We start from the raw sequence: 12,062 nt of genomic DNA, 5'->3' as shown, positions 1-12,062 counted from the left end.
GATGAAATTTCCCTAGGTGAGTAGGGAAAATAATGTATATATACACTAGGCTATGTGTTGAAACCTGCAATATGTAAGATGCACTGCATTAAGAGCCCACAGGAGACTGGCCAGGAAGGGAGGAGAACTAGAAGCTGGGAATGACTATTCCCAGTTTAACAGTTTAACTTGATGATGGTTTCCTGATGAAGGGCAGTGACAAGTCCAGAGACATAAGGGCTGAAACATGATTAGCAGTATCAAAGTCAACAGTGAATTTTCTCTTTTGTTGTAGTAACATGGGCATGGACAGATTTCCATGGGATTCGGAGTAAATGGGAGTTTTATCTACCAGTACTGAGCCTAATTGCTTTAAGAAGCTTTGCTGAACTGTAAGGACAGGAAGAAGGTATTTCTTCATGTAGAGCAGAGGCTTAAGGGGAACTTCTGAGCAAGAGAGAGATTTTATATTGTAGTCTGACAAAAACTAAAGTCAATGGAGAGAAAAAGATTGATGAAGGTCACAGGATTCCCAGTGCTGTGAAGCAAGGGTGAAAAACAGTGGTCTTCATATATTGGGAGACCCCAGCAAGTCCGAATCTTACTGGAAGTTGTGATGAGTAGAATGGAAGGAGAAAGGTGCCATCAAGGTGTCCAAAGGATAGAGCGGACAGGCTTTGGAGTGAAGTAAGCACTCATTAGTATAAGCAGCACCAAATTAAAAGCAGTATGGAGATAGAAATGCAAGAGATGGCATTTAATTAGAATGGCTTTGTGTTTTAACCTAGCAATGATGGCTGACTTCCGAGAGTCAGGGCTTCACAGTGTAAATATGATATTGAAATGGAGGTTGACATCTTGGTGTCTGGAAAGTGAACCTGGGCTTGGTTCTGTTTCTGTGGTTTGAGGAAACTGGACTTTGTTTCTATTAATGCCTTGAAATAACCCTTCATAGTTTGCATAGGGATTTCACGATCCCCTCTGTTTTTACGTCTACACTGGGAGCACCTCTGGGTGTAGATACTATTAACACTTTTTTAGAAAAGTGAACACTAAAGTCTAAAATAATCAGAGAGCACATAATGAAGGATAGAACTGGAAGCAAAGTCTGACTCCAGGTTTGGTTTTCCTCTTCTAATGATGTTGGTCCTAAGTGAGTTTGAGGTGGACAAGAGCTTGTGAGTGAAATCAACTTGAATGCCAGCCAGTACCAGAAAAGACAATGAGGCTTGTTATTTTATTTTTCTGGACGCTGCTGCCTTTTTAATTATTGTTATAAAATGTCCTCATTTATTCCTCAATAACACTGATGCTTCTTCATTCAGAATGACAGATATAAATTATGTTACATTATGCCTTGAAACAGTACAGTGGTGTTCATTTACACTTATTATATTTCATTACACAGAGGATATTCTACCTTACTGTAGACCTACTTTTCCAACATCAAATAATCCCAGAGATCCGAGTTCTTCAAGCTCAATGTCATCAAGAGGATCAGGAAGCAGACAAAGAGAACAAGCAAATGTAGGTCGAAGAAATATTGCAGAAATGCAAGTTCTTGGAGGATATGAAAGAGGAGAAGATAATAATGAAGAATTAGAGGTATCTATAACTATTTTCCAAGTTTCTCAGTATTATACAGGTTGTTACATCAGTCTCAAAGTCAGGAATATTTATCAGTCTACAGAAATGTTACTGTTTTGCTACAAACCCTAATGTTGGTGATACCAGAGACTGAAATTCTTTGAATTTAATGATTTCCTTGAAATGTATTCCAAAGTTGTAAATGGGGATAATAATTTCTTTTTAGATCTAGAGGGCATATTCTTCTGCAGATCTTCAGATAAGAGATTTATATGGCAAACATGTTGTTAGGAAATAAGAACTATTTACCCAGATAATATATTGCATAGTATTATATTATAGTAGGTTATAAAAACCAGTAAGGTGACAGTTATGAGCATTTGAATGAGGGTGCTTAGCCTATGTTATCATTGGCCGCCCTAGTAATCACTATGGTTAATCTGACTAATTTGACCAATTATCTTCCACCTTCTTTCTTCTGAAAATGATCCTTGACCTGATCAGTCAACCTGATCCTTGACTCTAACCTTCCCAGATAGAGGAGAACCCTTTTTGAGTCAAATGTATACTCCTTTCTTAGAATTTATAGATAGCAATACAGGATGGAATTGACAGTACATCATATCATATTACAAAATCACCTTCTACTTTTAAGACAGTGTTTTTCCCATTTAATTAAAAAAAAACAGTTGAGTGCAAATTTCTCTTCTTACAAATATATTTAATCCCAAGAAGATTGTTAAATGAACATTAAACTGAACTTTTAAAAATAGAAGATGAAACATTTTAAGGAATGATGTCTAATTGAATTTTCTGTAATACCCAAAGCATTTTCATTTTGACATTAGGAGTAAGAAGACTTTCTTCCTACAATTGTTATGAGAAGTTATTTTATAAGTTCTTTTGTTTATTTGGGGGGGGGTGTGTATGTGTGTGTGTGTGTGTGTGGTTTGTTGTTATGTTTGTTTGTTTTTGTTAAGGAAGAGAACCTTTCTGGAGGACAAAAAGTCATCATACAGAACTCTAATACTTAAAAACTATAAAATTTGAACTGCAATATTGAGTTGGGGTTGGACATTCCACTGCTCCTCTGTCTCCTACACCACATGCCCCAATACCCAGACATAGCACAGAACACACTCACAGAGAACTATTGGATTTTCTATCAAAACCAACTAACAACAAATGAATGAGTTGCCATGAGCGCTTTTTAACATATGCCGGGGAATGAACGAAGAAATACCAACTGTAAGGTTGAAAACATATAAATCAACAAACTGTTCTCTAAAATTTATTTTCAAATTTAACAAACACTTTTCTCTTACAGGAAACTGAAAGCTGAAGACAACCAGAGAGGCTTGTGAGATCTAATGTGAAAATTATCACTCAAGACGCCTCATGTCTGATGACACATGACGCCAGATAAAATGTTCAGTGCAATCAGAGTGTAAAAATTGTCATTTTTTATTCCTCTTATTGGAATACCATTTTTAAAAATTTTATTGGAGTTTTATTGTTGTTGCTTGATCCTTATCCCTAATGAAGAACCTCCCTATTCCCCTCGCTGTTGGAACAAACCATGACACCTTCCTTCCAGCAAGGGACGTATTTGACTTCTTGCTCCAGCCATCAGCCAGCAAGAGAGAATGACACAGTTTTTTTGCATTTTGCCCCCGAGATATGGCATTGCACTGCTTAGATACCAAGCCAATTTTCAGCAAAGTATTGATCAAAGATACAAAATTGATTAATCAACCTCATGCCAAGGGCTCTCAAGACATAATCTTTCTATAACCAACTGCTAAGGCAAATGAAAACATACTTCATTTTAACATGATTTTTCAAATCAGTCTTTCATACCACCCTCTGCTGGGAGAAAATAAAATGTAACAAAAGCAGAACAACCACAAATCAATTTGAATGGGGTAGAAACATTGTAAATAGATGCTCTTTGCAATCCCTGGTGGTACTTTATTTTGTCTTCATTTCGATCATTAAAGTATATTCTTGGAAGTATACTTCTGGAGAAGTAGGGGTAAGCCAGTTGGATCTCTGGTTGTCTAGTCATTGTCATAAGTAAGCCTAGCAAAAAACCTTGTTCTATTTTTCAATCAAATGCAATTATAAATGCATATTACAAACAAATGGATGTTTTTAATGACCAATTGAATAAGGACATCCCTATCTTAACTGGCCTAAATTTCTTCTGGTAGTGTCAGTTCGACTTTGAGAAGTGCCACTTAAGGAAGTTTGATTTTTGTTTTTGTAATGCACTGTTTTTAATCTTTTTTTTTTTTTTTTGGTTTTAAAAGCACAATCACTAAACTTTATTTGTAAACCATTGTAACTATTAACCTTTTTTGTCTTATTGAAAAAAAAATGTTGAGAAGCGTTTTTAACCTGTTTTGTTCATGCTCTATGTTTGTATTTGGAATATTTGAATGATGACAGATGGTGAAGTAACGTGCGTACTTTATTGTTGGCCATTCACCCAATGGTTCTTACTTTTCCTGAACTTAAAGAAAAAAAAAAGGTTTAAGTTTGTTGTGGCCAATTTGAAACTTATAAGATTTTCTTATAAACTCAAAGAGAGGCATTGCTTGCTTTGAGTTGCCAAATGATGCCCTCTGACTGTAGATTTTTATGATCCTTTTTTTTGTCATTATATGAATTTCATTGACTTGATAATTGGTGCTATTTGAGGGGAAAAAATGTACATTTATTCATACGCGGGTATCAGGCCTGACCCCACTGGAAACAAAGCCAAACAAAACTGAACCACAAAAAAAAAAAAAAAAAAAAAAAAAAAAGCTGGTGTTCACCAAAAACTAAATGTGTTCACTTAGATAATTTGAAAGTTACATAGAAAGGGTGTGCAGTACTAAGGGAACAATCCATGTGATTAATGTTTTCATTATGTTCATGTAAGAAACCTCTTATTTTTAGCCATAATTTTGCATACTGAAAACCAATAATCAGAAAAGTAATTTTGTCACATTATTTATTAAAAATGTTCTCAAATACATCATTCTTTCTTGTGTTGATTTCTTTTGTTTTTTTTCATTGTGTGATCAAATTTATTCCATTTAATCACAAAGTTGTGCTGTCTTAACATTTCACCACTATATTATCAGATGAGTGAAAATTCTGAACAACCAGGCTTTACTTATGAGGAAAAATTATCATTTTACTCCATGGAAATTAAAGATATCAGATCAATCAAAACCTAGAAGGCATTTGATCATAGAATACCATTTTAATATTAAGGAAGCACTAAAATGTTTATCTGTGTGTATCTGAATTTCAGATAACCTATTTCTGACATACTTAGGATTCAGGTATATACATCTAATTTGTAAAGTTTGGACCACTTACGTTCCATCAAAAAGAAAATTATATTACCCAAAATATTGGTTAGTAACTATCTGCTTTCTTGTTTACAGATTCATGTGAAATTTTAACAGTTCTATACTTATGATATAGTGGCTTGAACATTGTTGTTTATTTTATTAAGGTTAACATATTCAAATATTAACTTTGGATGGATGAGATGAGCAGTAGAATCTAGTGAAGGGTTTTTTCCTATGATATATATATGTGTATATATCACAATATATAGGACTATATATATATGCATATATATATATATAGTTAAATTTTTGTGTTGATCACAATTTGAAACACTGGGAAAATTTTGGACAACAAAAAAGAAGGGGGATGTATTTTGAAGGTTAATATTACAAAAACGAAGTAATCACCAGCATCTACTTAGATCCATAGGTCAAGAAGTCAGTTTTCAAGTATTTCGAAGGAAACACCGGAGAGACATATTCAATGGCCTAATTTTTCTCTTCCCTTGTTGAGGTGACTATAAGTTAGTCTTTATTTATATCATGTGATATACATATGAATTATGTATATCAGAGGGCCTGGTTTTGTCGCACGCTCTGTTTCCCTGGACATGTTACTTAACCCTAAGTCTCAGGTTTCTCCACCTGTGGATTCAGTAATGCCTACCTCATGGAGCTGTCGTCATGATTTAGTGAGCTAATGTATATGACCTGAACTCTGTAAACCTCCCAAACAATATAAGGTATTGTATTTATAGACTGAAATTCATTGCACACATCCTATCCTCACTTTTCACATGTAGTTTGTTCCTAAAAACTTGCCGAGTTCAAAACCTATCAAAGTGTAAGTGTGGTACGAGGATGGGGGTGGTCCCATTTCCAGTGAGTAAAATTCACTGTGAAATTCCTAACCGCGGAATAAATTCTTGGTGTTTTTGTTTGTTTCCGTGCTTCTGAATTCCTGAGGCCCACACAACGGGCGGTGATGTGGCGTTTTCAGTACGTGTTTCGCAGTTCAGGTGTGCAATCATGTCGCTTGCCTTCAGAATAACTATTGACTCTGTTTGTGGCTGCTGTTCTGCCTAGTGGCAGAGAGTATCATTTTCATTCTAGATGTACCCAATCATATCTAACTTTTTTGGTCATTTCAGATATAAAGTCTGAATTTTCTCTTCCCTACCTTCTCTACAGGGTGGCAGCAAGATTCCGTGTGTGTGTGCGTGTGTGTGTGTGTGTGTGTGTGTGTGTTGGGGGTGAAGGGTGGCAGTAGGGACTCTTGATATTTTGCTGTTGTATAAGTTTCCAATGGTCTTTATTTCTCAAAACAGTTTATGCTGCAATTTCCTTTTCCCTACCTTGATGTCCCTTATTCATTGACACTCCCTTGATACTTCGAAGCCCTATAATGTGGGTTGGGTGCAGGGAGCAGGAAATGGGACTGTCCTATGCTCTTCCATGCCAGGCTGATGCTCTGGAGACTTGGGTATGAGGCCCCATCCTTGGGCCTCACAAGACACTACTATGTCTCATTAACTGGTTACCATTTATGCTGTGTGCGCAGTGGCTTCTCCTGAAGTTAAAGGAAATAAAACTTGGTTCTGGATCTCCACCATCTATGCTGGAATCCTGGCTCCATGGATTGCTGGCTGTGTAGTCAGGGGAAAATTACTTAGTGAATCTGTTTTCATCTTTGAGTGGTGTATTAAGAATACATACTTTACAAGGTTGTTTGGATTAAATTAATTCATACATACAAAGTACATAGCAAATGCTCAAGTATTCATTGGGCAATACCTCCTCCCTCTCTGATTTTGAACTAGAAAGTGCTGCATAGGTTGCTCTAACTTTCAGACTCCTAAAACTGTACTTGACAAGAAAACTCAGTGACACACTCACCTTTTCTGATTCTCTCACCTCGTGTTTAATTCTCTCTTCCCGGTGAGATGGGACATGAGGAGGAAGGGAGAGAGAAAGAGAGAGAAAAAAGGGAAGAGAGAGATGACCGTGTATATTGCTTGTATGCCAAGTCTTTGTTGTGCAAGACCTTAGGTCTTGCTACTCGGTCTTCATTCTGCTGTAGAATTCAAGAATCTATTTTGAAAGCCCTTTCTCTGGTAACCATCGGAGGGCAGCGCACATAGAAAGCCCTCTCGTCTGCTGGAAGTAAGAAGTGGGATGGGATGGGAGAGCTGGAGATAGCCTATGACAGGTGCAATGTCTGTTAATATTTCAGTATACGATCTTGCTACAAAAGGATATAATTAAACATTAAAAAGAGGTTACTCTTTAAAAATAGAAATATCTTTTCTCAAATTCTAGTTTTCTCAGCTTATGTCAAGAGAATTTACCAGAAATTGAAAAGAAAAAGAAAAAAAAAAAACACCCAGGGAGTTGGCACCAGACCAAACTAAATTCTGAGCATGAGAGTATAAAGATTACTTTAGTGTTAACAAGTTTTAAGGCTTTTTTTTTTCTAGAAAACTATGGGCATTGACCTTTTTCTTTTCATAAAAGTGTCTGTACCAGGACTCCCAACCAAGAACTTCAGTGACCTTCTGGTTTTGGATGCCAAAAACTGGTTCCTATTTTGGTATTGATGCTTGAGATTTTTCCCACATATGAACAAACCCCAACCACAGAGTCCAGTGTCTGCTCATTAAAGGTCAGATTTGCCGTCACACACCAAATGACTGCCATCTTTACTCCAAATATATCATTCTCATCAGCAGTTATATTTTTGTTATTTCCTCATTTTTATAAAATGGCTAAAAAATGAAGTATGCAGATGACACTGCAAAGACAAGTGACAGCTATGCCAAAACCAAGTTGTTGTTTGCTTAGCCCACATGTGTTTCCACTGTATCACGCTGAATTAGGTGGCTTAAACAAATGAATACCCAATGAACAAAAATGTAGAATATGTGGAAAGGGAATGTAAGACATTCCAGATTTTGGTTTAAAAATAAATATTTACTCACATGAGCAATATAAATACACAAAGTTATTTTGAGTTAGCAAGTTGGTTTTTAACCAAATACCTAACTTTTTCTTTTTTAGATGTATCAGGGTGTATGAAAAAACAAATGTTGTTTGATTTTTCAAAAAGTAGATAATCCTTCTTAAAATTTATTGTCCTTCTTAAGAACACATGACTAATTAATTGGCATTTTAGGTGTTATTAGTTTAGAAAGTTGGATTTTTTTGTCTTCCTCTTTCCTTTATTCCCTGTTTTGAATCCTAGTGAAAGAGAAGACAGCAAATGAGTATTCAAAACAATATTTTCAAAGATACTTGTTCTCCAGGGGCTCCAAACCTATGTTTCTCAAAGTGATGTCCATGAACATCTGTCTTCTAGCTATAAATATAAATTCCTGATTCCTGTCCTGATTATGCTGAATCAGAATCTCAGGAGGCAAGGCCTAATAATTTGCATTTTGGAAATAATCCCAGGTAATTTTATGTTTAAAAAAATAAAGTTCAAAAACCACTATCCTAACAAATCCAGTACAGGGTTCATGGTGATATGCCTGAGACCGGGATGATCCTTGGACTTGGCAGTGCCTTGTAATCATTTTCAGCCAGGCAATAGTCACGATACCACTTTGGTTGTCTACCATTGAAAAACAGGTCTCACACAAAAAGCAAGTGGGCATTTGTCAAGTTTTATTTACCTCATTAACAAGGGAATCAGCAGGAAGAGCATTTGAAGAAGAGTTGTGGAAGGAACTTGAATATGATTGCTGTTAGCTTTCTACAGGGCAATTCAAGCAAATGTTAATATTTCTGCTGAACTAGAGAATCATAACGCCTGTCCTTCTCTTTAGGTTAAAAACAAATCTTCAGAGTTGCATAAAATCTGCACCTTTATTATTTGCAATTAGTCAAAAATGTACTTTGATCATTTGCATTCCACCAAAAGAATCAGATGAGGGTCCAACAGTGACTTAGTCTTGTTTGTTTCCCCCAGAGGCAGAATCTGAAACAAAGACATAGGGGCAAATAATTTATTTGGGAGATAATCCCAGGAAGTGAGTTGGGAAGCATGAGGGGAATGGGAGACGATGTCAACACAGATGCTTAAGAAGTCGATGAAGTTTCCTCCAGTGGGGACTCTACTGGCTCCTCTGAGAAGCATGCAGAATACTGCCCTGAGTCCTTCCCCAAAGGACGGGTGCCTGAAACATTATCAGTTTACTCCTACTTCCCCATTGCTTGCAAGCTGCAGGTGGAGGAGGGGTGACGGAGGTGAGGGAGTTCTCTCTCAAGGCCAAGACCAAGTGAGAGCAGGAGAACCTGAGGCAGAAACTGGACATGCTTGACGGCAGGTGCCTGAGATGGGAAGGTGCCAAGAAGAGGTAAGTGTGATCTCAAAGGGGATTGTCTGCCACAACAGAGTCCTCAAAGCCATATACTATAAGCGGGGTTATTGGAAGATGATTTAGCATGGTGTCAAAAATCAAGCAATCATTAAATTACTTTTTCAAATTTAAGATAAATTTTCTTTCACACCATGCATGTAAGATTAGTCGTGTATTCATATTACAATCACATTGGTGGAATTCTTAACCAGTCATCAGTTGTTGGTACTATGTGTGTTGCATTTAACTGTCATTTAACATAACTTGAAAATATTTATACTATCAGCATTGAAACAACACCAAAGCAAAAAAAGATACGGAAATAGCAGTGAGGCATACGTTGGATCACTGGAATAACTACAAAACGAATTTTCTAGCAGAGCACTAAGTTTTATAGTACCTATGAAAGAAAAGTGTCTATAATTAATTAAAGTTGTGCTTTATAACATACACACAAGCAATGCAAATGAATGCAGGAAAAATTACTAAATCCCTCAGAAAAACATGAAAGAAATTCCTAAGCAACCTTGAGGATGATATAGTCCATTTGTGTGTTCTGCAAGACTCTCATTGAGGCATTGCCTTACAACTAATATTGGTAGCATTTACACAATGGCATGTCAAATAAAGCTCTTTCAATAGAGTCCTATATTTGATAAAATATTGTAGCATTTAGACAAGTCCATCACCTCAAATAAGTTGGGCTCAAAGTTTTTACATAGATTTGATACTGGATTTTTTTTTCATTCAGATCTTGGGCGCCATTGTGAAATCCACATATTAAGACTGAAGAGAGAGGTGGAGGATTGATTGATTGATTGATTGATATTTAAAGAATTTATTTATGTATTTGAGACAGAGAGCATGGGAGAGCACAAGCAGGGGGAGTGGCAGAGGGAAACAGAGAGGGAGAAGCAGGCTGCACGCTGAACAGGGAGCCTCCCATAGGACTATATCCCAGGACGCTGGGATCATGACATGAGCCAAAGGCAGACCAACAGTGCCAACAGTGCCGCCCAGGTGCCCTGAGAATTGGAGGTTTTAGACATTCTTCCTCCATTGGGGCAAAGGTCTGAGCTCTTCTGTCTTGAGTAAAACAAAGCTTTTAATGCTTTCCGCTTACATGATTTTGATGGCCACTCGGCTTCAGGAAATCACAAAAGTAGCCTGGGTGGCTAGGGCTTCTGTCCCCACCCTGTACTTTAGGGACCCCCCCCCCACACACACACACTTTGGTATGCCTTCCTAAAGGTGTTTAAAATCCTCCTCTGCTGGCTGAGACTTGCCAGGGCAGGTAGTGTCTGCAGAGCCAAATGCCAGCGCCCAGACGGGGACCAGTGTAGATCTGGGACCCTGCATGTGGGATCCATAACCCAAGGAGCTCCAGAGTTCAGATTATTGTCTACGGGATTGTCCCAGGGCCCTATAAACTGGCCCCCTGGTTCCAGAAGGGCGTTCTGGTTAGCAGATTCTCACACTGGCTGGCATATTTCTTTCCTAAAATCAAGTCAGATGGTTCTCTCACAACGATGCTCATGTGTTTGAGTTGGAATGATTTAGGTTGTTTATATCAACACAGGCCCTGCAGAAGTATTTTTCCTGGCTGCCAAACCAGGGTCACCCTGAACATGGGGAAATCTTTTAAGCCAGCCTAATAAAACTTGAATTTTAACATAGAACACCTGTTGAATAGAATACTTTATGTCTTTCACAATACGGGAGTTTCAATACTATACAGGCAATAACCTTATCTATTTGTTCTTGGTAAAGTTCGGTGTGAATTATTACTAAATGCCTCTTCAATTTATACGTAAGACTGAGTGTTTATACGTGTGCCTGTGATTTTGGTGGGCACAGAGTGAGGTCATAGTTCTTTATGTAAGTTCTGTTTGCAAGGCTACAAAACAAAATTATGCAGTGTGTTGGTAAGGGCTTGGAGAGCGAAAGGCATCTGGAATAATTACCGTGGGAAATACCATAAGAAGTTAGAAATAAATAGAGATTTTTTTTTTTTTTTTTTTTTATTTGACAGACAGAGATCACAAGTAGACAGAGAGGCAGGCAGAGAGAGAGGGAGGAGGAAGCAGGCTCCTTGCCGAGCAGAGAACCCGATGCGGGGCTCGATCCCAGGACCCTGGGATCATGACCTGGGCCGAAGGCAGAGGCTTTAACCCACTGAGCCACCCAGGCGCCCCAGTTAGAAATAAATAGATTAGGAGGGAAAGATGAGTCATTTATAGTGTACCTGCTATGATTTAAATATGTCATCAGGTTGAATTTTCACCCAACTTGGAGTGGAATGCTTAGGCTTAATCCCTCCTGACAGATAAATAAGACAAGATTTTGAAAGACTAAGAAATTTGCTGACATTCACAATAGGAAAATATAAACAGAGTGTGGCTGTGAATCCAACTTCTAGTCTAGTGCTCTTTCCAGGCATTAAAACTGCTCCTCAGAAATGTGAACCTGGTTAATTGATTTTATTTTTTTTAAAGATTTTATTTATTAATTTGGCAGAAAGACAGATCACAAGTAGGCAGAGAGGCAGACAGAGAGAGAGGAAAGCAGGTTCCCTGCTGAGCAGAGAGCCCGACGCGGGACTCGATCCCAGGGCCCTGGGATCATAACCTGAGCTGAAGGCAGAGGCTTTAACCCACTGAGCCACCCAGGCACCCCTGGTTAATTGATTTTAGAAACAATATTCAACTTCCTTTCTTAAATCAACTATAACTGAAATGGGAGGAAAAATGGTGTCTGGTTTGGGAGTGCAGGATGAATCAGTAGATGC

General features: G+C 37.7%; 1 protein-coding gene across 9 annotated transcripts in view; it reads left to right on the top strand.

Annotated features, from left to right (window-relative positions):
• Positions 1-4,591, top strand: part of ROBO1 (roundabout guidance receptor 1) — a 1,191,004-nt gene extending 1,186,413 nt beyond the window's left edge. For all 9 annotated transcript variants that reach the window (XM_044251144.1, XM_044251142.1, XM_044251145.1 and 6 more), the window contains 2 exons: positions 1,388-1,584; positions 2,894-4,591. In XM_044251144.1, the coding sequence (XP_044107079.1) occupies positions 1,388-1,584; positions 2,894-2,908 (212 nt within the window). In that variant the 3' untranslated portion in view covers positions 2,909-4,591. The remainder of the gene's footprint in view (positions 1-1,387; positions 1,585-2,893) is intronic.
• The last annotated feature ends 7,471 nt before the right edge of the window (positions 4,592-12,062 follow it).

Source organism: Neovison vison, chromosome 6 (genome assembly GCF_020171115.1).
Source record: "Neovison vison isolate M4711 chromosome 6, ASM_NN_V1, whole genome shotgun sequence".
Lineage (NCBI taxonomy): Eukaryota > Metazoa > Chordata > Mammalia > Carnivora > Mustelidae > Neogale > Neogale vison.
Note: the sequence above shows the minus strand (reverse complement) of the source record. Positions and strands in the feature narration are given on the sequence as shown.